The sequence below is a fragment of the Carlito syrichta genome, unplaced genomic scaffold (genome assembly GCF_000164805.1).
Source record: "Carlito syrichta isolate Samal-C Ts95f unplaced genomic scaffold, Tarsius_syrichta-2.0.1 Scaffold316463, whole genome shotgun sequence".
NCBI classification, from domain to species: Eukaryota; Metazoa; Chordata; class Mammalia; order Primates; family Tarsiidae; genus Carlito; species Carlito syrichta.
The window spans coordinates 415,931-441,774 of NW_007260559.1; the positions used below are offsets into that span (position 1 = coordinate 415,931).

Below are 25,844 nucleotides of genomic sequence, written 5' to 3' on the forward strand. Positions count from 1 at the left end.
CAGATGGGCCTTTACAGGCCTCAGCCATGTAGCTATAGATGTTGGCTCCCAACATCTTATATTTATAGAAAAATACCAGAAACCTGTTATAGATTTCTTCTTTCACTTAAAATTCTTTCATTTTAAGTTTAATTGATTTCCCCAAGGTGATTTAATGCCTTGCTTATTTGTATGTCTCATCTTTAATTTTTGCTTTTAGAAATCTGCTTTATTTGTGGTTATTTCCTGGTGGAAAAAAAAAATAAGGAGAAAACAAGCCTGGTGCCGTGACTCATGCTTGTAATCCTAGCACTTTGGAAGAAGGAGGCTAGAGGATTGCCTGAGCCTAGAGGTTTGAGACCAATCTGGGCCACTTGGAGAGACCTAGTCTCTACAGTAAATAAAAAAATTAGCTGGGCGTGGTGGTGAGCGCCTGTGATTCCAGCTACTTGGAAGGCTGAGGTGGAAGGTTTGCCTGAGCCCAGCAGGTCGAGGCTGAGATGGCCATGAGCATTTGCTGCCACTCTAGCCTGGGGTGATAGAGTGAGACTCCGACTCAAAAAAAAAGGAGAAAAAACTGCCCAGAGGTGACCAATATTAACATTTTAGTATTGTGTTGGGGTCTCACTTTGTTGACCAGGCTGGAGTGCAGTGATATGTTCATGGCTCACCGCAGCCTTGACTTCCTGTGCACACGTGATCCTTCCACCTCAGCCTCCCAGTAGCTGGGACCACAGATGCCTGCTACCACACCTGGCTAATCTTTTGGTTTTTTTTGTAGAGATGAATTCTCACTATGTTGCCGAGGCTGTTCTCAAATTACTGGGTTCAAGCAGCCTTCCTGCTTCAGCCTCCCAAAGTGCTCGGATTTACAGGTGTGAGCCACTGTGCCTGGCTATTTTATTTATTTATTTTTATAGAGATGGATCTCACTGTGTTGCCCAGGCCGGTCCTGAATTCCTGGCCTCACGTGATCCTCCTGCCTTGATCTCCCAAAGTGCTGGGATTACAGGCATGAGCCACTAAAACTGGCCAGTATGTGTCTTTTCAATGAATTCTATGTAGACTTCAGGCTACATCTATTTAGGTATATACATGGGTCTCTCAAATGTCAGTGCTCGACTTGCTTATAGCACAAAGTCAGGTCTTTTCCTGGTCTGACCCTTCACAATTATTGTCAGATATATCTAGCCATGAGGGGCTTCTTGCCACCAGTAACCCTTTAGTTCCTGTGGCTTTGGAGTCTTGCTGCCCTTGCCATCCATCTGCTGCTGACTGCCGTATGCTGCTACTGTCTGGCCCTGAACCACGCTGACGTCTGTCATGTTATTTATTTCAGTAGCTTCAGAGGTGCGAATGGTTTTTGGTTACATAGATGCATGGTAGAGGGGTGAAGATGGCTGATGTCCTTTAAATGGTATCCACGCAACCCATGTATTGTGCCTGCCTATGGTGCTGAATTCCTGTGGAGTGCCATCTTTGATCTTCTCTTTTTCTGGCCATCTGAGAAACCTATGATTTTTATGGCCAACTCTTTGAAAAAAATTTCTACAGCAGAACAGTTGGGACACTGGTGACAGAGTTATCCTTTATTTTACAGCCATTTCCTTCCCAGAATTTATAGGCACTTGAGGGTAAGTGTTTGGATATTGGAGAGAGGTGGTGTTAGGGGGGCACAAGACAGTTAAGTACAGTCTTTCACAGTGCCTGGCATCCCTGTGGAGGTGGCCAGGAGTGGAAGTTTTATAGTTCTCTTTAAGAAAGGGGCAACATCTTGTCTAATGTGAGTGTAAGCTTTTCAAGGGGAATTTCTGGCACTTAGTACAGCATGTGGCACAGAGTAAGCCTCCATAATTATTTGTTGCATGAATCGTTGAATCAATGTATACTGTGTAAAAAACTAAGTAGTGTGAGGGAATTATGAAAGTATGATACATTAAGCTGCCTTTACTCTGATATATGGTTTCTGGCTTTCTTTTCTTTTTGAGTTAGAGTCTCACTCTGTCTCTCAGGCTGGAGTGCAGTGGCATGCCCATGGCCACTGCAGCCTCGACCTGCTGGGCTCCGGTGACCCTTCCACCTCATGAAAACACAAGGTTTCCTCTCAATGGTCTTTAAATATAATTTGTAATGTTACACAACTTAAACCACAAGGGAAGGGAAGTGATTTCCAAGTAGCTGACACTACAGGCACGCGCCACCACACCCGGCTAATTTTTTGATTTATTGTAGAGATGAGGTCTCGCCAAGTTGCCCAGGCTGGTCGCGAACCTGTGGGCTCCGGTAATCCTCTCCCAAAGTGCTGGGATTATAGGTGTGAGCCACTGCGCCTGACCAGTTTCTGTTTTTCAAAGGTAGTAATTGGTATAGTTCAGTTGGTGAGATGGGAAATGCATACACAGATCAGCTGAGAAGTGAAAATAATAGGTGCGGGGTAATTCTGAGGATGGAGAGAGTGTTGGAATAGCTCAGCCTTGACTCCTTTCTGAAGCTGGTTGGTGTAGTCATTGTGGTTTGGGAATGGTTCAGACAGGTGAAGCAGAGGAGGAGAGAATGGGGGCTTGCCAAGTCCAACACAAAGCTGAGGGCAGTAGTGACACAGCTGAACAATTCTGTGATACCCTGCACCGTGATTATGCACCCTTTCCACCTTTACCTCTGGTAATGCCCTGCCCTCCATGGAAAGTCTCTAGAATACCAGGACCTTCTCTGTTTACCTATATCAAAATAGCAACCAGAAAGAGCATTTTAAATTCGTTACTTGGGCAAACATTTAGGAACGACTGACTCTAGCAGCTGTGATGAAGGATTTGGGGATCCTGGTATCCACTTCTCAAGCTTAACTTTCCTTCCCCACATCTGCTATGCAAGTGTCTGTCCTCCTGTGCTTTGTTACTCAGCGGAGCGAGCTCCAGGCCCCCCACATATGTGTTGGGGCGAACTGGAAACCCAAGGGGTGTGGGGTGTTTCCTGCTTCCTGCCTTTTAGAGGACTGCTATGTGTCGTTTCCCAGAGAATGTCAGGATGGGTTTCACAACATCCCAGTGTTCTTCATGAAAACACAAGGTTTCCTCTTAATGGTCTTTAAATATAATTTGCAATGTTACATAACAAACCACAAGGGAGGGGAAGTGATTTTGTTCACAGGGACCTCTGTAGAAATTTAACGGTTACTTTTATTTAGCAATTTCTGAGTTTGCAGACTTTCTTCTTTGCTTTCTGAGTTTGTAGACCTTCTTGTTTGTTTTCTTAAAAGTTGAAACCTAGATAGGTAATAGGGGAAATATTACTGTATTTACACAGAAGTCTGATATTGGGAAGCGAAACTTTGAGGAGATTGTCCGGAAATGGAATTGACATTACTGTGCTTTAGCGCTTTGCTTTCTCCTCGTTACTTTGGGCCTTATATCAAGTTAAGAAGAGGAAATATGGTATTTTCCCTTCACCTCACCCTAGGCTATTGTCCTTAGTGACATTCTCTTATCTCCCCTCTTTGAAGGAGTTCTTTGAAGAAAAATGTGCTTCTTAAATCAACTACAGTCTCTCCTCTACATAAAGAACTCTTAAGGCTGCTAGCAGGATGGAAACATATTAAACTGAAAGCTCATCTGCAGCTCAGAAAAGCAAAGACATGGAGTTTTGAGGAGTGAAGGTAGCCTGGTGTCGGCCATGGGTGATCAAGACACAGCCAGACAATGTGGACCAGTTTCTTCAAACTGCGGCTTTTCTGCTGTCTGCTTGCAGTGTTGATGGTGGTGGTGCTGGTCATCAATGTTACTCAGGTAGAGGTGAGTACCCAATATATTCCTTCATGATAACTAAGGGTGCCCTGTCTGGGGACTTGGGGGCAACTAGCCTGAGGACATGTTGGTTATCAGAAAGCCGTATTATTAAACTGGTTATAATTCTTATTTTCATTTGTTCAATAAGTATTTGAGTGCCCATGATGATCATTTACTGTGCTTGTCCCCGAGGGTTCAGTGAAGACATTTATTCACTTACAGAGCTCGCATTCTAGAGCTTATATTCTAAGTGTGCATGGGAGGAAATAATAATAATAAAAAATAATTATTATAATTACTTAAAATAATAATGATATTAGAGATTGTGAAAAGTGCTATAAAGAAAGGAAAAAGAGCTATTCTAGGGATGAAGGAAAGAAAAGCCTCTTCAAGGAGGGGACCTTTTAGTTGATACCCGGCAGAAAGCTGAGGGGGTATTTCAAGGAAGGGAGTTGATGAATCTGTTCTGAAGACTACTGTGTGGACTCAAGGGCAGGGACTGTGTCTTGTGAGCCACTCACAAGTGCCTGGCACTACGATGGTTACTTCGTATTCCCAGCCTCCCTGCTCCTCACTCCCCCATGAGCTCATATATCACCAAAACTTATGGAGTAGTTTCTGTGTAAAAGGATGCTGTCCTTTTTGTTTTGTTGGCTTCTCAGGTTACATATCCAACTTAATTATGACATTTCTTATCTTACTGGGTTTTATTAGCACAAGATGCTCCGAAAGCTAAGCCATAGGCTTTATTTCTCCTGCTGGGATTCGTTTTGTGGTTTTTAGCAGAGCACCTAATCTCACTGTGAAATAGGCACATTCAGGCCCTACGGATTTTTTCCTGTGAGCTATTAGTAAAAACAAGGAACATGAAGTGATTCTGTTAAAGATTTCCTATTAGAATTGGGCTTCAGCAATAACAACTGGGTATTTCCTCTTCTTTTTCTTTGCTTGAACTGTTCTTCCATGTTTTGCTATATAAAGCAGTGCCAATTCCACAGTGACAGTTCCTTTTACCTGGAAGCTGTCAGTTATGTGCCCAGATATTAGAAAAACTCCTTTTTTTGAGGTTTTTTTTTGGTGATAAAAATATATATATCTATCATAGAATTTACCATTTTAACCATCTTTAAGGGTACAATTCATTAGCATTAAGTACATTCACAATGTTGTGCAACTATCACCACCATTCATAGCTAGCACTTTTTTTTATCTCCCAAACTGAAACTCTGAATCCATTAAACAATAGTTATCCATTCCTTCTTACACCCAGCTCTTGGCATTCACCATTCTACTTTCTGTTTCTATAAACTTGATGACTCTAAATACCGAATACCAGTGGAATCATGTGGTATTTGTCTCTGTGTGATTGGATTATTTCTGTTAGTATAATGTCCCTAAGGTTCATCCGTGTTGCAGTGTGAATCAGAATTTCTTTTCTTTTCTGTTTTTTGTTTTTGTTTTGTTTTTTTTTGAGTCAGAGTCGCACAGGTGCCAGTGGCACAATCACAACTCACCACAGCATTGACCTTCTGGGATCAGGTGGTCCTTCTGCTTCAGCCTCTCAAGTAGCTGGGATTATAGGCATGTGCTGCCACACCTGGCTAATTAAAAATAAAAAATTTGTAGAAATGGGGTCTTGCTATGCTGCTCAGGCTGTCTTGAGCTCCTGGCCTCAAGCTGTTGTTCTGCCTTAGCCTCCCAAAGTACCTCTTAGCCTCCCAAAGTGATAAGATTATAGGCGTGAGCCACTGCGCCTGGCCTTCATTGATATTTTAGATATGTATTATAATACTTGTGTATTGGGACTTTGGGTTGCAAGTAAAGACACCCGATTAAAACTGACTGTAATATTGAGGATTATTACTCATTTGAATAGAACTCAGGAAGTAGATGGAGCATAGTTTCTTTGGGGATCAGGCTCTGTTTCTCTGTAAGCTTCTCAGCTGTGCCTTCTTTTGGGTGTTAGCTTTCATCTGTTTCATCCTCCTTCATGGTTGGTTGTAGGAGGCTACCAGAGCAGTGGGGTGGTTGCTTCTTTGCACATGTCCGGCTGAAGAGACAGTTGTTCCCTTGAAACTTTCTCAAGAGATTACTTGAGTTTTTTCATTTGCAAGTAAAATTCAGCTGTTACCAAGGGATTAGTGATGTGTGGATTTGGCTGCACGCATCAAGCATAAGCTTCCAGCAATCTCTTCTCGTTTTCATAGTGCAGAATTGGGTTATATACCCATTCCTGACCAAGTCAGTTACTTGGGATTATCCCTCCATCACTCAGGCGCAGCCCTGAGTTTATATCGGCAAACAACATTGCTGCTATTCAGTAGGAATGAAATGGATTTGGGGCAGGCAACCAACCACCGTGTTCACTCCAGCCCATAGCTTACAATGGTGTTTCCTTTTGGCTCTAAATCTAAAAAGATGGCAGATCTGAAGTTGCCCTTGTTTCTAGGGAAATTGAGCAAATTGACCTTTTTGTATTTTTTCATTTGCAAGTAAAATTCAGGTGATTTACCACTAAGTGTCTGTTGATTACTGGATTGGGTTGCATGTGTTGATTAGCTGGCCTTGGATAGATGGTCTGGCTGTCTATGGAACAAGAATAAGAGTGGGAGAAGAAGAGAGGAAAGAGATAAGGAGAAGAGGAGGTACTTGTGAGCACATAGTACGCGCAATTTGGTCCTTAATGGTGTGACGAAGCCTTACAACAACCAAAAAGGAGAGGACAGCTGGAACGTTTCCAGAAAGGTAATCAGTAAGGCAATATAGGGAATTTTTCAAAGTCAGTTTTGTTTCCCTCCATTCCAGTTTTTATTTTTTATTTTTTTATTTTTTGTTTTTGAGTTGGAGTCTCACTCTATCGCCCAGACTGGAGTTCAGTGGCACACTCCCGGCCACTGAAGCCTCGACCTGCCGGGCTCTGGTGATCCTTCCGCCTCCGCCTTCCAAGTAGCCGGAACTACAGGCGCGCGCTACCCTGCCTGGCTAATTTTTGTTTTTTTGGGTTTTTTTGAGTTGGCGTCTCACTCTGTCGCCCAGACTGGAGTGCAGTGGCCGCTCCCGGCCACCGCAGCCTCCACCTGCTGGGCTCTGGTGATCCTTCTGCCTCAACCTTCCAAGTAGCTGGAATTACAGGCGTGCGCTACGATGCCCGGCTAATTTTTGATTTATTATAGAGATGAGGTCTCGCCAAGTTGCCCAGGCGGGTCTCGAACCCGCGGGCTCAGGCAATCCACTCACCTCAGCCTCCCAAAGGCGCGGGATTACAGGCTGAGCCACCTTTATTGTAGAGACAAGGTCTCACCAAGTCGCCCGGGCGATTCTCGAACGTATGGGCTCAGGCAATCCACTCGCCTCGGCCTCCCAAAGTGCTGGGATTACAGGCTTAGCCACCGAGTCCAGCCCATTCCACTTTTTAAATGAGCATATACTGCCATGTCCTCCTTCTAAAAGAGATCTTTTGAAATGACAATGTGTGTGTGTATAAGTGTAACAGGAGAGAGGAACAGTATAGGAACAAAGAAGAGCATTGCAAACTCTTATTGTATGTGGGTATTGTTTTTGCCTCAGGTAGGATTTTGAAGTAGTTTGTCATAGGTGGGGAGCCTGAGGCCTTATTTTAGTGGTTTGCAAGGAACAAGGAAATGCTGTAGCTATTAATGAGAAAAATTTTGGTTTTACTTTGTTGTCTTTTTTCCCCTGCAATTTAACTCATTGCATAATGTAAGATGCAGTTTCTTGGGTTCTATATGAAAATATAACTATTTTTTCCTGCCCATTTGTCCATCTCTCCTTCTGGTTACTAAAAAAAGTAATCTGTGAAAGTATAGCAACTTCATGCCAGGCTTGGTGGCTCACGCCTATAATTCCAGCACTTTGGGAGGCGGAGGTGAGAGGATTGCCTGCGTCTAGGAGTTTGAGACCAGCTTGAGCAACATGGCAAGACCTCATCTTTACAATAAGTAAAAAAATTAACTGGGCATGGTGGCGCTTGCCTGTGGCTCCAGCTACTTGGAAGGCTGAGGCAGAAGGATCGCCTGAGCTCAGCATGTGGAGGCTGCCGTGGCCGTGAGCATGCCACTGCACTCCAACCTGGGCGACAGTGAGACTCCTACTCAAAAAAAAAAAAAAAGTATAGAAACTTCAAAGAACAGAGAATTATGTTAAGTACAAACTGTATCCCCTCTCCATTCTTTCCTTTCAGTGAATGTAGCTGCTTGGATATAACTGCTTGTTTTTAATTATTTGGGTATTTAGCAATAACTATGCATTACAGACTTATATCTTGATTTGTCAACTTTACACAGTATTTCCTGACCTGTTCATATGAGGAGTGTAGCATGGATGATTAGGAACAGACCTGAAGTCAGACAGCCTGGAATCCTGCTTCCTCTGCTTCTAATGTACATGACCTTAGGCAAATTATTAAGCCACTCTTTGCTTCAGTTTCCTTGTCTATAAAATAGATTTAATAATAGGACTTATGGGATAACTTGAACAGTGAATTAAAAGATTCATGTAAAGTCTTTACAAGAGTGTCTAACACAAAAGGACTTAATAAATATTGACTTTCTGCTACTGTCATTAAGATAATGAAAGATGAGGCCAGGCGTGGTGGCTCATGCCTATAATCCCAGCATTTTGGAAGGCTGAGGTAAGAGAATTGCCTGAGCCCGTGGGTGGGTTTGAGACCAGCCTGGGTAACTTAGCAAGACCTCATCTCTAGCCGGGTGTGGTAGCGCGCACCTGTAGTTCCAGCTACTTGGAAGACTGAGGCGGAAGGATCACCAGAGCCCAGCAGGTCAAGGCTGCGGTGGCTGGGAGCGGCCACTGCACTCCAGTCTGAGCGACAGAGTGAGACTCCAACTCAAAAAACACAAACAAACAAAAGCAAGACCTCATCTCTACAATAAATCAAAAATTAGCTGGGTGTGGTGGTGTGCGCCTGTAGTTCCAGCTACTTGGAAGGCTGAGGCGGAAGGATCTCCTGAGCCCAGCAGGTCTAGGCTGAGGTGGCCGTCAGCGTGCTACTGCACTCCAGCCCGAGCAACAGAGTGAGACTCCAACTCATAAAAAAAAAATGAGGCTTTCAATTTACTTATACTTTGTCATTCTCCTTCCAGAATTTGTAAAATTAATTTTATTTTCATTTATAATATTAAATAATGTATCTGAATCTTTATCCAAAAGCATTGGATAATATATCTTAACTCCATACTTTAAGTGAGGAAGAAAGCATACCTCCATTATTTTAAGAATGTTTGGCTTCCATTAACTATCATATTACTTTTGCATCATCGGGACATTCTTTTTTTTTTTTTTTTTTGAGTTGGAGTCTCACTCTGTCACCCAGGCTGGAGTACAGTGGCATGTTCCTGGCCACCGCATACTCCCAGCCACCGCAGCCTCGACCTTCTGGGCTCAGGTGATCCTTCTGCCTCAGCCTTCCAAGTAGTTGGAACTACAGGCGCATGCTACCATGTCTAGCTAATTTTTTTGATTTATTGTATTATGAAATCTCACCATGTTGCCCAGACTATTCTCCAACCCGTGGGCTCAGGCAGTCCTCTCACCTTGGGCCTCCCAAAGTGCTGGAAATCAGGGGCATTCTTTAGGGATTAACTCTTAAAAAATGAACATCATTTACATTATGATGACTATGTAAATGTTGTTCACTATAGAACACTTCCTTTGAAACCAAACCTGTATCTCTTGAAGGAGAATGTTCAAAGCATCAAGGTTCAAATGAATCATTTTTCATACACTATATCAGTTGCTTAATCATACTACATTTTACTTTGCTTCATGTTTTAACCTTGACTTTCTTACACTTTTTTTTTTTGAGTTGGAGTCTCACTCTCCTGGAAGGCAGTGTCATGTTCCTGGCTACAGCAGCCTCTACCTGCTAGACTAAGGCAAGCCTTTCGTCTGGCTAATTTTTGGATTTATTGTAGAGATAAGGTCTCACCAAATTGCTCAGGCTGGTCTCTAACCTGTGGGCTCAAGTAATCCTCTCACCTTGGCCTCCTTAAGTGCTGGGATTATAGGTGTGAGCCACTGCACCCGGCCTACACTTCTTGTTTTTCCTGTAGTTCTAACTGCCTTTCTTTTTGTGATCTGTCTTGTAGCATTTCATTAGAATCTCCCTTTGTATGATATGTTGAATTGAGTCAACTTTCTTCTTGAAGGCGAGTCCTCTTCCTTATTTTAATATGCATGAATTGCTGTCTAGACCTGTTGCCCAGTTGTTATTCTGAGTTTGCTTTTCATTGTATTCCTTGGGTTAGTTTCACTGTTACTCAAGTTTTTCACTTTCTTGGATTTTTTTTCTATTTTGCCGAATTAAATCTTCATATATTTTTTTTCTGAAAGGACACATGAGAAGTAATATCACATGTCTGAAACTGTCTTTACTTTGCATGATTTATTTTTGGGTTTTATAATCCAAATCTATACCTTATTCAACTTTATTTTCCCTCAGAACCTTGATAGCTTTGCTTTGTTGTTTTCTAGTGTCCAGTGTTGCACAACACAAGTCTTATACCAATTTAATTATTACTTTTTTTGTTGGTAAAATTGTTTTCCATTCTAGAAACTTCTAGGATCTTCCTTTTTTCCTTTTGAGTTTTTGGAAGCTCTAGAAATGAGAGCTTTTCCTTTTTTTATAAATTCCATTATTTGGCACTTCTGCTCATTCATAGAAAAAAAGTTTAAACATCTGAATTTTAGAGGCAGAAGATAAAATTTTTTTTTTTGAGTTGGAGTCTCACTCTGTCACCCAGGCTGGAGTGCACTGGCATACTCATGACCACTGCAGCCTTGACCTGCTTGGCTCAGGTGATCCTTCCTTCTCAGCCTTTCAAATAGCTGGAACTGCAGGCATGCGCCACCACACCTGGCTAATTTTTTGATTTATTGTAGAGATAGGGTCTTGCCATGTTGCCTGGGCTGGTCTTGAACCCCTGGACTCAGGCAGTCCTCTTGCCTCTGCCTCCCAAAGTGCTGGCATTACAGGTGTGACCCACCATGCCTGGCAGAAGATAAGATTTTGAGGTACAAAATCTGGGAAAGCCATTGTGTTGTATAACATATAGAGAAAAATGCCACAGTATAAATACGAATATTAAGGTCCAAAACAGAAAAAAGACGTTTTTTTTTTTTAAAAAAGAGCTTTTTAAAAAAAAAATTAGAACATATGGTTTATTTAGAAAGTAAATTAGAGAGTGAGATAGGGGAGATTCACCTTCCTAAGATGGGGGTGGGGCCAAAGCTAGGAAACATGGCGGCTATAGCTCAAAGAGCCACATGGACACACTAGAGTTTAACAAAGCTGTATCTGACTAGGATATTTTTAAGGCTTTTTTTTAAAAAGTAGAAAGGCCAAAATAAAAATTAAGCATCAATTCTTGATGGCACAGTGGCTCACAGCGCCTGTAATCCCAGCACTTAGGGAGGCTGAAGTGGCAGGATTGCTTGTTGTACCTAGGAGTTAAAGGTTAGCCAAGGCAACATAGCGAGACCCATTTTCTACAAAATATCCACAAATTATCTGGGTGTCATGGCAGGTGCTATAGTCTCAGCTATTCCAGATACTGAGGTGGAAAGATCACCTGAGCCCAGGAGGTCAAGGCTGCAGTGAGCCATCATCGTGCGGGCCATTGTACTCCAGCCTGGACAACAGAGTGAGACTCCAAATTAAAAACAACAAAAAAGAATTAGTTCTAGGAGACTATAAACTGTGCTCATTAAGAAGCATTGGAGTTCTGTTAAAGCACTTTCTTGCATACCCGGCCTAAAGCTCGTTAATTATGGTGTATAATTCATTTTATACATTGTTTTCTAGATTTGATTTGGTAATATTTTGTTGATAATTTTTGCATCTGCGTTCCTGAGAAATATTGGTCTGTAATTTTCTTGTAATGTCTTTTTCTGATTTGGTACCAGAATAATGCTGGCCCCCTAGAGTGAATTGTTAAGAAGTATTCCCTCTGCTTTTTTCTTCTAGAAGAGATTTTAGAGAACTGGTATAAATTCTTCCTTAAATGTTTGGTAGAATTTACCAGTTGAACCTATCTGGGCCTGGTGCTTTCTATTTTGGAAGGTTGTTAATTATTGGTTCAATTTTATTTATTTACTTATTTATTTATTATTTTTAGAGATGAGGTCTTGCTATATTATCTAGGCTGGTCTCGAACTCCTGGGCTCAAGCAATCCTCTCGCCTTGATCTCTCAAAGTGCTGGAATTACAGGCGTCAACCACCGCGCCCAGCCTAATTCACTTTCTTTAACAGATGTAGACCTATTCAGATGACCTATTTCTTCTTGTGTGAGTTTTGGCAGATTGTGTCTGTCAAGGAATCGGTCCATTTCATCTAGGTTACACAATTTGTGGGCACAGAATTTGTTGATAATCCTTTTTAAAATTTGTATTGTTTTAGAGACAGGTTCTCACTCTGTCACCCAGGCTGGTATTCAGTGGTGCAATAGAGCTTGCTGTAATCTTGAACTCCTAGGTTTAAGTGGTCTTCCTGCCTCAGCCTCCCAAGTAGCTGGGACTACAGCCACGTGCCACCATGCGTGGCTAATTTTCTTATTTTTTGTATAAGTGAGGTCTCACTATGTTGCCCAGGCTGGTCGTGAACTCCTGGGCTCAAGAAGTTCTCTTGCCTTGGCCTCCCAAAGTTCTGGGATTACAGACATGAGCCACCACACCTGGCTTAATATTCTTTTATTTTGTAGTGATGGCCTTATTTCATTTCTTTATTAATAGTTTGTGTCTTCTCTTTTTTTCTTAGCCTGGCTAGAAGTTTATCAATTTTATTGATCTTTTCAAAAAACCAGCTTTAGGTTTCATTGATTTTTTTTTTTTCATTGATTTCTGCTATAATTTTTATTATTTTCCTTCTGCCTATTTTGGATTTAATGTGCTCTTCTTTTTCTAGTTTTCTAAGATGGATGCTTAGATTATTGATTTTAGATCTTCTAATATATGCATCTAGTACTATAAATTTCCCTCTAAGCACTGCTCTTGCTGCATCCCACAGTGTTTAATAAATTATATTTTCATTTTCACCTAGTTCAAAGTAATTTTTACTTTCTCTTGAAATTTTGTATTTGACCCACATGTGTACTATTTTGGGATTTTCCAGCTATCTTTCTGTTATTGATTTCTAGCTTGATTTCATTATGCTTTAAGAGCAGACATTTTGATTTCTATTTTTAAAAATTCGTTAAGATGCCTTTTAACGGACCAGAATGTGGACTATTTTGGTGAATGTTACATGTAAGCATTATATGAAGTAGTCTACAGATGACAATTTTATGCAGTTTATGGATGGTGCTGTTGAGTTCAACTGTGTTCTTACTGATTTTCTGCTTGCTGGATCTGTCTGTTTCTGAAAGCGATTTCTGTTGAAATCTCAGACTATAATGTAGGTTGATCTATTTCTATATTAGTTTTTGCTTATGTATTTTGATGCTCTGATGTTAGGTGCATGCATGTTAAGGATTTTTTCTTTTTTTTTTTTAGAATTGACTGTTTTATTGTTATCTTTATCTCTGATAACTTTTCTTGCTTTGAAATCAGCTGTGTCTGAAATTAATATAACTAATACTGCTTTCTTTTGATTAGTGTTATCATGGTATGTCTTTCTCTATCCCTTTACTTTTAACCTATTTTAAAAAAATATAAAGTGGGTTTCTGTAGACAACATATAGTTGGAGCTTGCTTTTTGATTCACTCTGACAAACTCTGTATTTTATTTAGTGTGTTTATATCACTGATGTTAAATGTGATTATTGAATGTGATTCAAGTTAAACCTTGAGCAACACAGGTTTGAATTTCACAGGTTCACTTAAATGCAGATTTTCTTTAAATAAATATATTGGAAAACTTTTTGGAGATTTGTGAGAGTTTGAAAAACTTGCAGATGAATTGGATAGCCTAGAAATGTTTTTAAAAATTAAGAAAAGTCATGTCAAGAAGACATAAAATCAGAGCCGGGCTCGGTGGCTCAGCCTGTAATCCCGCGCCTTTGGGAGGCTGAGGTGAGTGAATTGCCTGAGCCCGCGGGTTCGAGATCTGCCTGGGCAGCGAGACCTCATCTCTACAATAAATTTTAAAAAATCAGCCGGGCGTGGTAGCGCGTGCCTGTAGTTCCAGCTACTCGGAAGGCTGAGGCGGAAGGATCACCGGAGCCCAGCGAGTCAAGGCTGCGGTGGCCAGTAGTGGCCACTGCCCTCCAGTCTGGGTGACAGAGTGAGACTCTGACTCAAAAAAAAAAGAAGAAGAAGAAGACATAAAATCTATGTAGATAGCTGTCTATTTTATCATTTACTACCACAAAATATATACAAATGAGTTATAAAAAGTTAAAATTGACCATTGCCTTGCTAAGCTATGGTGTGGCTATATGCTCTTTGAGCTATGGTCAGGCCATGTTTCCTGGCTTTGTCTCCTTCCCTACCTTGGAGAGCTGAATCTTCTCTTTCTTTCTCTTTCCCTTACTTTTAAATAAACTGTATTTTCTAAGCTAAAAAAAAGAAAGAAAATTAAAATTTATCAAAACTTATACAAATGAACACAGACTGTACAAAGCACCATTTGCAGTTGAGAGAAATGTAAGCAAATGTGAGGATGCAGTATTAAATCATAACTGCATAAAATTAGCTATAATAATATGATACTACTACAGTATAGTAATTTTGTAGTCACTTCCAGCTGCTATTGTGGTGAACTCAAGTGTTGTGAGTATCTGCTAACAATGCAATGTGAAGCTAATCATTTCTGCATGAGCAGTTCATCTCTCCAGTAAATTGTGTATCATGGTAAAAAGTGATCTCTTGTGGTTCTTGAGTAATTTTCATGTTGTTCAGTGCAGTACTGTAAACCTTGAATAATACTGTGAGACCAATATGAAGTGCTTCTAGTGACTCTGGAAATGCTCCCAAGAAGCAGAGAAAAGTAGTGACATTACAAGAAAAGGATGAGTTGCTTGATAAGTACTGTAGACTGAGGTCTGCAGCTGCAGTTGCCTGCTATTTCAAAATGACTAAATCCAACGTAAGGGCCACTGTAAAAAAAAAAAAAAGGAAAGGAAGTTTCTGAAGCACTCTGTGGAGTTATACCACTTTCCGTGAAATACCTTTTTATGTCATATTGAAAGTGCAGCTTTTATGTGGGTGGAGGATTGCTATAATAAAGGGATATCTGTAGACTAATATGATTTGAGAAAAAGAATATTGTCATTAGATGACACCTTAATGGAAGGTGAAGAACCTAAAGCTGGAAAATTTAATGCCAGCAAAGGATGGTTTGATAATGTTAGAAAGATTTGGCTTAAAAAAAAGTCAAGATAACAGGAAAAGTAGCTTCTGCTGACCAAAAAGTTAGCAGATGAGTTTCCAGACCCATTAAAAAAAATCAAATAAAAGTGTATTTGCCCGAATAGGTTTTTAATGTAGACACAAGTGCCCTCTTTTGGAGAAAAATACTATAAAGGACATTTATTAGTAAGGAAGAGAAGGGAACACCAGGATTTAAGGCAGTCAGGTTTATGATCAGTACTACTCTTGTCTATAAAGCTGCTAACACCTGAGCCTTGAAGGGAAAAGATAAACACCAGCTAACAGTCATTTGGTTGTATAAGAAGAAAGTCTGGACAACAAGAACCCTTATTCCGATTTAGTTACATCAGTGCTTTGTCCCTGAAGTCAGGAGGTACCTTGCCAGTAGGAGACTACTTTTTTTTGCTTGTTTTTTTTTTGAGTCAGAGTCTCACTCTGTCAGCCAGGCTGGAGTCCAGTGGCTGCTCCCGGTCACTGCAGCCTTGACCTGCTGGGCTCTGGTGATCCTTCCGCCTTAACCTTCCAAGTAGCTGGAACTACAGGTGTGCGCTACCATGCCTGGCTAATTTTTTGATTTATTGTAGAGACGAGGTCTTACCAGGTTGCTCAGACTGGTCTTGAACCCCTGGGTTCAGACAATCCTCTTGCCTCGACCTCCCAAAGTGCTGGTGTTACAGGCTTGAGCCACTGCCTCTGGCCTGAGACTTCCTTTTAAAGGCCTTTTGATATTGGGCAATAACCTGGCCACCTAGAACCTCATGCATTCAAGACCAAAGAAGTTAAAGTGGTCTACTTGCCCCCAAACACAACATTTCTCATTCAGCCTCTAGATCCGGGAGCCATAAGGACCTTTAAGGCTCATTACACACATAGTACTCTATGGAAAGGATTGTCAGCACTGCAGAAGATAACCCCGACGGAGGGAAGATCATAAAACTCTGGTAAGAGTACACCATTGAAGGTGCTATCATTGTTATAGAAAAGGCCTAAAACAATAAATTCCTGCCAGAGAAAACTGTCCATATATTATGTATGAATTTACAGGATTTATGACAGAGCCAATCAAGGAAATAATGAAAGAGATTGTGAATATGGGGGGGGAAGATGAGCTGTAAAGGCTTTCAAGATACGGATCTTAGAGAAATTCAAGAGCTAATAGACACCACAGCAGAGAAATTAACCCAAGATGACTTGATGGAGATGATTGCTTCTGTACCCATGCCAGTTGATGAGAAAGATGTAGAAGAAACAATACCAGATAATAAATTGACATCAGACAACCTGGCACAAGAGTTCTGATTCTTCAAAACTGCTTTTGACTTCTTTTACATCATGAACTTCTCAGATACGGCACTGAAACTAAAGGAAACAGTGGAAGAAGGTTTGGGACTGTATAGAAACATTTTTAGAGAAATGAAAAAGCAAAAACAATTAGAAATGATAGTGTAAAGTTATACCAAGTGTGCCTGTCTCTTTTGCCTCCCCTTCCACCTTCTCCACCTCTGCCATCCCTGAAACAGCAAGACCAGCCCCTCCTTTTTCACCCAGTCTGGCATGCAGTGGCACAATCACAGCTTACTGCACCCTCTGCCTCCTGGGCTCAGGCAGTTCTTCCACCTCAGCATCCTGAGTAGCTGAGACAATAGGCGCGTACCACTATGCCCGGCTAATTTTTAGATTTTTTTTTTTTGTAGAGACAAGGTCTTGCTTTGTTGCCCAGGCTAGTCTTGAACTCCTGGGCTCCAGCAATTCTCCTGCCTTGGCTTCCCAAAGTGTTGGGATTATAGACAAGAGCTACCGTGCCCAGCCCCCTCACACTGATGGATAATTTTACAGGTTACAGAATTCTAGGTTATTTTTTTTCTTTCAGCATTTTAAATATTTTATTCCACTCTCTTTTTCCACACATGATTTTTGAGGAGAAGTCAGATGTAATTCCTATCTTTGTTTCTCTGTAAGTAAGATGTTTCTTCCCTTTGTTGGCTTTCAAGATTTTTTCTTTCTCTTTGATTTTCTGCAGTTGGAATATGAACAGCCTACGCATAGTTTTTGTTTTTGTTTGTTTGTTTTTGGTACTCATCCGACTTATTGTTCCTGAACTTCCTGAATCTGTGGTTTAGTGTCTGACATTAATTTGAGAAAACTTCAGCCATTATTGCTTCAAATATTTCTTCTGTTCCTTTTTTCTTCCCGTATTCTCATTATGCCTTGGTTATACTTTCTGTAGTTGTATCACAGCTCTTGGTATTCTGTCTTTTAGTCTTTTTTCCTCTGCTTTTCAGTTTTGGAAATCTCTATTGACATATCTTCAAGCTCAGAGACTTTCTCCTCACCTGTGTCCAGGCTACTAATTTTTCTTACAGTATTTTTTATCTCCAGCATTTCATTTTGATTCTTTCTTAGTATTTTCATATCTCTGCTTAAGATGCCTATCTGTTCTCTGTTGTCTAATTTTTCCTTTAGAACCCTTATCATATTAATCATAGTTGTTTGAAATTCCCAATCTGATAATTCTAACATCCTTGCCATATCTGAGTCTGATTCTGGTGCTCTGTGTCATCAAACTGTGGTTTTTGCCTTTTAAAGCACCTTGTAATTTTTTTTTTTTTTTTGTAGAAAGCCAATCATGTTGTATACCGGGTGAAGGGAGTTTAGGTAGAACTAGACCTTTAGTAGTGTGGTAGTAAGATATGAGGGGAGGGAATGCATGGGGATGCATTCTATTGTCCTGGCATTACATCTCAGTTCCTTTTGTGTGCCTGAGTCCCTTGAACACACCAGTGCTTCTTGAATTTTTCCCCGTTAGGTTGGATGGGATGACTAGAGTGGGCTGGAATTGGATATTTCCCTAATCTCATCTTTGGTTGACTCTGATAAAACCCCTAGTGGTTAGGTTCTGGCAAAATGGTTTCTCTTGAGGGCAAGCTCTCAATGCTCTGGCATATTTCAAAAATGGCTTCTTTTCTCCTTCCTTGCCAGAAGCTCAGGGGTATTCTTTGATATTCGCTGTGAGACCCTGATAGAGCTCCTGGAGGTAAAACTCACAAAAGTGTGGTGACCCCTCTGTGAATTTATTTCTCATTTTGCTTTTATTGTGTTATAATCAGATAGCCCTGTAAAACTTGTGAGCTATGGTTTTTGAAACTGTCATCCCAGTTGATTTTGTACAGATTAAAACTGAAGTAGAGATTTTGTTTGGCTGAATGTGCAGAGATTTATTTAGTGGTGATTTCTGTTGTTTGTCTTTCTTTCAGTACTTGGACCATGAGACTGATTCAGCCACATTCATTGACAACAGTGGACAGTTTGTGTCCTCCCAGGTGACAGGTATTAGCCGGAATCCCTACTGTGGCTATGAGCACCAGACGCTGTCCAGCCGGGAGCGCATGGAGGAAGACTCCTTGCTGGCTGCCTTGCAATGGCAGGTTCCGGATGTGGGCCCAGTCCCCTTTGTGAAGAGCACCAACCCTTCTTCCAGCTATTTTGTCATCTTGAACTCCACAGCCTTCTTCAAGGTGGGAGGCCAACTGGAGGTGCTGGTTCGTGTTCAGGATTTTCAAAGAAAACCCAAGAAGTATGGCGGAGACTACCTGCAGGCCAGAATTCACTCCCCCAGGCTGCAGGCAGGGGCTGTGGGCAGAGTGGTGGACTACCAGAATGGATTTTATAAGGTTTTTTTTACTTTGCTCTGGCCAGGCAAAGTTAAAGTGTCTATATCGCTGGTTCACCCCAGTGAAGGGATCAGAGTTCTTCAGCACTTACAGGAAGAGAGACCAGACAGGGTCTATTTCAAGAGTCTCTTCCGTTCAGGAAGAACTTCTGAAACTACTGAGTGCAATGTGTGTCTTCCTGGGAGTCTGCCCCTGTGTAACTTTACAGACCTGTACACTGGAGAGCCCTGGTTCTGCTTCAAACCAAAGAAGCTCCCTTGCAGCAGCAGAATTAACCATTTCAAAGGTGGATACTTGAAGGGTCTCCTAACTGCCTCAGAGAGTGCTTTCTTCCAGAGGTATGTGCTCCTTTTTCTAGGGGATAATTTCAGGAGTTTTTTTTCTCCACTGTCTTTGTCCCACGTAGGAGACTTTCTGGTTTTGGGTATGTGTTTCTTATATCTCTCTTAACTTGACCTGGTTCAGGAGAGGTGGTGAACAAGACAATAAATATAGATTTGTATTTTTGGTTAGTGTTTCAAAAGTGCTTATCTGAGTTTAAATTAAAGACCTTTTACCCTTGAAGTTTTGTTCTTTACCCTCATATCTGTGTTTTACTTCAGAACTTCTTAGCATGTTTACACAGTAGCTGGAGTAGCAAAAATCACTTTTTCACGAACAGATAAGAAGCAATCCAAGAACAGGGCTGCTAGGGGTCTAGTAGTCAGGTTAGTGTTCTTAGCTTCACATCTAATAAACTAAGAATTTTTAAGTGACATCAGTTTTTAAAATCATATAAACATATTGATAGGAAGGAATGACTGTGGTATATGACTAAGACAACATTGCTGGGTTGACTTAATAAGTGTGGGAAGCCAGGAATGTCATAGCAAACTCTATTTTTGAAGTTAACAGTAATTGAAATTATTGCAGTATTGTGTTCAAATTTCTATTTTGAATGTAAGTATAAAACATTTTCAGCATAATGATAAATATATGGAATAATGTGCAGAATGGAATGTATGGAATTAGTATGAATTAAAATGTGTTTTCTTCAACATTCCATATGGTTCTGAAATAACATTCCTAAGAAATAAAAATTTATAAAAGATGAAAAAATGCAATTATTTGAAAGAATATATACTTTAAAACAAAACTAATTAATTAATTATTTAATGATCCAACCTCTCATTTATTTTACGTATGGAAAAACTAAGCACTTGAAAGGTTAATTGACATATTCAAGGTCACACAGCTACATCATTGTCTTAATTTGAACTTTCATTCTGTAACAGTATAACAGTTTGTAATGTGATATATTTGTTATGCTAACGATTGCCATTGCAGCCACACGATGATGTATTTTCCTCTTGCATTTTCATTTTATCAAATATAAAAATAATCACAAATATCTACTCACTGTCAGGGCACCCAGTCTGTTGTTTTAGATCATAGGCATGAAATTGCATCCATTTGATGTTTTGCTTTTCATAGCTGCAAAATGCAATTTCATTAAATATCATCGATTCATTTATTCTGCAAGCATTTGAAACTGTGTTCTTGAGATTGGGGCCAAGGTGACAGGGGAAGAGTGTTAGAAACAAAGTAGGAGATGCATTCCTCTCTGCCACTGTGGGCAGTGAGTGGGCAATATATACAGAAAATGATTCAAGAACAATACAAAGCTTTATATCTACAGGTGCAGAGGATTATGCAAAGTGATTACATGAGTGCTGAGAAGAGGCTCCAGAATAATGGTAGGACATAAATCAGATGGGGTTAGTTAGGCAATCTCCTGGAAAAGGTGAGTTTTGAGCAAGATTATGATAGTAGTTGAAAGATCGTAGCCCTGAGAAGTGAAGAGCCCTCTTTGTTTTTTAAACTTTTTATTTTTATTTTATTTTATTTTTTTTTGAGTTGGAGTCTCACTTTGTCGCCCAGACTGGAGTGCAGTGGGCGCTTCCAGCCACCGCAGCCTCAACCTGCTGGGCTCTGGCGATCCTTCCACCTCAGCCTTCCAAGTAGCTGGAACTACAGGCATGCGCTACCACGCCTGGCTAATTTTTGATTTATTGTGGAGATGAGGTCTCGCCAAGTTGCCCAGGCAGGTTTCGAACCCACAGGCTCAGGCAATTCACTCACCTCAGCCTCCCAAAGTGCAGGATTACAGGCTGAGCCACTGAGCCTGGCTTGTTTTTTAAACTTTTTAATGAAATACATACTTTTTAAACATTTCCTGTTAGGGAGGTATTTTTGTTAAGTATATCTGGGCACCCTAAAATTTTTATGTTTTGTGTCTGCCAACTACTTGGTGGGGAAAAAGTTGCCACCGTAAAGTGAGTGGTCTCTGGGAGCTCCTATAATAAAACCCTTCAGTTCTCCACTTCTGTAGTCAGCTTTTGGTCCTATCAGTTTGAGTAGAGTGGATTCATGCCATGCTTTTGAAAGGCCAACATAGGGAGCACTTTTCAACGTACAATATTCACTGTGCTATTGAGAAAACTAGTATTTCATATTGCTCAGTACAAAACTAAAACTAAATTTAAAAACTCCAAAAAACAAAATCAAAACAAATGATTTTGTTTTAATCTTGGAGTCAGTTAAGGAGTTTGTCAGTGACTGAGCAGATTATTTTATTTCTGTGAACTGTTTTGCCTATGTGTGAAAACGACTCAGTTACCCATCCCATTTTAAAGTTGTGTGTTTTTGGTTTTTTTGGTTTTTTTAGTTGAAGTCTCACTTTGTCTCGCAGGCTGGAGTGCAATGGTTCGTCACGGCCACCGTAGTCTCGATGTGCTGGGCTCAGGTGATCCTTCCACCTCAGCCTTCCAGGTAGCTGGAACTACAGGCACATACCACCATGTCTGGCTAATTTTTTGATTTGTTGCAGAGATGAGGTCTCGCCAAGTTGCCCAGGCTGGTCCCGAACCCATGGGTTCAGACAATTCTCTTACCTCAGCCTCTCAAAGTGCTGGGATTATAGGCATGAGCCACTGGGCCCGGCCACAAAGTTTTGTTTTTCAAAAAAATTATTTATTTTTAATGGATACATACAAGTTGGACATATTAATGGGGTACATGTGATATTATTTCTCTGTGTTAGAAACATTCCAGTTTCAGGCTGGGCGTGATGGCTCACGCCTATAATCCCAGCACTTTGGGATAAATCAAATAATAAATCAAAGAATTAGCTAGGCGTGGTGACACACGCCTGTAGTTCCAGCTACTTGGAAGGCTAAAGTAGAGGGATTGTCTGAGCCCAGCAGGTTGAGGCTGTGCTGCCCTTGATTGTGCCACTGTACTCCAGCCTGGGCGATAGACTAAGACTCTAACTCAAAAAAAAAAAAAAAAAAGAAAAAAGAAAAAGAAGCATTCCAGTTTTACTCTTTTAGTCATTTTGAAATATACAATAAATTATTGTTGTCTGTAGTTGCTCTGTAGAATTATATCGTCAGTCTATTCAGTAGCCTGGTGAAGAGAAAGAAGCATAGTTTGTGAATGACTCAGTCCATGTAGAAAATAGTGGAAGAACTAAACTCATGTAAAACTTAAAAAATGTTTCTGGCTCTAAAAAATACCATTTAAAACAAAAACCACCTGTGATTCCACAAGCATAAAATTATGTATTTGTCCTTGCCCTTAGTTGCATGTCTTGGGTGAGGCTGGTTGATAGCATACTGTAGGAGAATCATTATAGAGTTCTACTTACCTGCAAGTTTGCTGGGAATTTTGTTTTTTATGATTGACAGTTTCAGTGTTGCTGTATTGTAGAATGTCCTTTGCTTAGGATTTTATTTATTGCTTCCTCATAATTAGAACAAGGTTAAATATCTTTGCAGGAAAATTATACTTTTGCAAGAAAGTTATAATTGTATGATAATTATGTAATTATAATTATAGAGAAATAAATTATATTCTTTTTCTTATCATAAAACTTTAAGATCATGAAAGTAGTTTATATGTGTTTCTTAAGTGTCACTTATCTAAGCTATGAAATTCTGTTAACTCTCTAATGTAGCCAGGCCGGTATACTTCCTTCATTATTTGTTTTTTGTCTGTCTCCCCAGTTAGAATGTCAGCTCCATGAAGAAGGAGTTGTAGTATGTTTTGTTTACTGTTATGTAGTCCTGACACCTTGACAGTGCCTGGCTTAAGAAGCTTAAGAGTTATTTGTTGAATGAACAGATTTTTTCTGAAATTGATGAAACAATAAAAAATTTTGACTGCACGTTTCCCATCAAGAGTTTGGGACGTTAGTATTTTATTTTGCTTTGTTTTTGGTCTAAGTGTAAGTGGCCTAATTTTATTGTGACCCAGTTTCTGGAATTAGTTACATTGGGCTTTCAATGCTCTTCTCTGGGCTGCCACCCTTCCAGGTTCTCATGCAGCCCTCTGAAAATATTTACTGAGCACGGACTTTAGATCTGGGCCTGTGCTAAGTGCTGAAGATACAAAGGCGAATGAGGCACCGTCCGTGTCTTCGAGTGGCATGTGTTTTAGTAAGGGGAACGGACACTAAGGAGGCATAGTAATGACAAAGTACTGCATGGGTCCATGCCTGGGGGCAGATGTCCCAAGAGGACTCATCTCAGATCTGATCCATGACTTAATGTGCATAGACTTGCAGCCTGAAATCTAGGTGGTGACAACATAGATGATTTTGTCAGTGAGCCATCCTCTAAGTCCAAAGGGAATAAGTAATTCAAGCCAGAATTGCCCATTTTGGAGTTTATACTCTCAGGACTGACTAAGCAGTATACAGTGCAGTGAAAATTAAGAATCAATTTAGTTCTTTTTCAGTTTATATATACATATAACTTGCCTATTACAAGATACTTAGTTTATTATTAATTGTGTTGGTTAACATTTATAAGCATATTTCATCATAAGACTATGTGATTAATATCATTTTTTGACTTACAAATGAAGATATATATATATCTGAAAATAAATGTACTTGAACCTAAGCTCTGCTTTTTTTTTTTGTTTGTTTTCTTCTTAAAGTGGTGTCAATATCAAAATGCCAATCAACGCCAGTGGACCTGATTGGGTAACTGTGATTCCCATGAGAATAAGAGGTAAAAAAAGAATGAGCTCGATCATGTTATTTTTCTTACTTAGTGGGTTGAAACTCTGTTGTTTCACTGGCATTGCAAAAACTTTTTTCCCTCTTTAATATGCCGTAGTTACTTCTGGGCACAATTGAAAATATTAGCACTATTTTATTAAAAAAACAATCAGTTACACCTTATGTGCATAATGCAGGGTTTTGCTGTTTATGCTCATGTAAAAGTTGTCTTCTCCTGCCATCCCTCCTCTATTTGGCCCTTCAAGAATCTTTAGATCTAAGCTGTCCAATATGATAGTTACTACCCACATGTGGCTAAATAAAAATGATTGAAAATTAAAAATCTATATATTCAGTCACACATGTCCAATAACTACATGCAGCTAGTGGCTGTCTTTTTGGACAGCATTTTATTTTATTGTATTATTTTATTGTATTTTTCTCAGACAAGACTTAAGGGTGGCACATCTCACATAGGTATGCACAAATACCCAATCGTCATGCTACAAAAGGATCTGGACAGCATTTTATATAGAATTTATCTGTCGTCACAGAAGTTATATTGGACGTCACTGCTCCTGGGAGACTCAAGACATGTGGGTAAAATTTTCATGAAAAGTTTAGAAAACATTGGGTTGGTGAATAGCAGCTGTTCTATACAGCAGTGTTGTCTGTAGAGCAGTGGCATCAGCATTACCAGGGGACTTGCTAGAATTGCAAATTCTCAGGTCCCAACTCAGGCTAGTGAATCAGAAACTACCTAGCAGTCTGTGTTTTAACAAACTTTTCAGGTGATTCTATTCGTTGGTGTAGGCTACTATTTAATAGTAAAAGAAAAAAATTCAGAGGAGTAAATATATTGTGTTATGTTTTTCAGAATAGATATAATCAGCTCTAGTGGTTTTTAGAAAGAAAGGATGAATGTTATGAATGAGGCCTATGCTGATAGTGGGCAAGATTGGTCCTTGAAAGCATGTTGACCAATAGCACCTTGCACTCTAGATGCTGCAAACCCTTCTGCTCAGTGCCTGGGTATATAAGACACATGTGTCAAGCAGGGCAGATGTTAGCTACATGCATACCTTGTGCTGGGTGCTGCAGAAGGAACCGAAGAGCAAGGACCTTTTCCAGAGGCAGCCTCTCCTCAGTTTCTGCTGCTTTGTTACCATGCAGAAACAAACCCTGCGTGGTCAGACTGCAGATTGTTTTTATGAGAAACCAAACATTTTTAAATGTGATACCTCCAGATTTTAAAACATTGGCATCCAATTAAAAACTTTAAAAATATCGTATTGGCTAGATAAAATTTGTCTGGTCCAAATGTAGCCAGGGCATTGACTGTCTATATCTCTACTACTGTAGGCCACAGGATTCCCAATCTTTTCCTAATGAAGAGCTGGATTTAATTTGCTTGAACCAGATGATTGACTAACTTTAGAGGACACGTACATGCCACTTTATGAATGGAAATATTTATCTTTTATCTGTCTGAGCCTCACCCAGTGGCCAAGATGTCAGTAGTCGTGGTGTCCCCTGGTTTACTGTACTCTCCCCACTCTTCTGTGTCTGACAGCTCCAGGAGGCCCTGGTCCCTATAGCATCTGCCCTTCTTCCCCACAGTCTCAGCTAGCTTGTCTACCTTGTGATATTCCTTCAGTATTTCATGGATGAGCTTTTGGAGGGGCTCTGGATGATCTACTTGTATCTGACAGGTCTGGAGATCAGCCAGGAAGTGGTTGTGATGTACTTCTGGTTAGAGAGAAGACAGATTCAGAACCTGTGAGGCCTTTGATGGTTTTTTTTCCCCTGAGTCAGAGTCTCACTCTGTTGCCCAGACTGGAGTGCAGTGGCCTTCTCACAGCCACTGCAGCTTCCACCTGCTGGGCTCAGGCGATCCTTCTGCCTCAGCCTTCCAAGCAGCTGGAACTACAGGTGCGTGCAAGCACACCCAGCTTGTTTTCTGATTTTTTGTAGACATAAGGTCTCACCAAGTTGCCTAGGCTGGTCTTGAACCAGTGAGC

At 40.4% G+C, this 25,844-nt stretch overlaps 1 protein-coding gene across 1 annotated transcript in view; it reads left to right on the forward strand.

Annotated features, from left to right (window-relative positions):
- Nucleotides 1–3,414: 3,414 nt before the first annotated feature.
- The window catches only part of NXPE3 (neurexophilin and PC-esterase domain family member 3), a 37,040-nt gene continuing 14,610 nt past the window's right edge, over nt 3,415–25,844 (forward strand). The window contains exons 1-3 of the mRNA XM_008074460.2: nt 3,415–3,767; nt 18,360–19,114; nt 23,760–23,833. Coding sequence (XP_008072651.1) covers nt 3,675–3,767; nt 18,360–19,114; nt 23,760–23,833 — 922 coding nt within the window. The 5' untranslated portion in view covers nt 3,415–3,674. The remainder of the gene's footprint in view (nt 3,768–18,359; nt 19,115–23,759; nt 23,834–25,844) is intronic.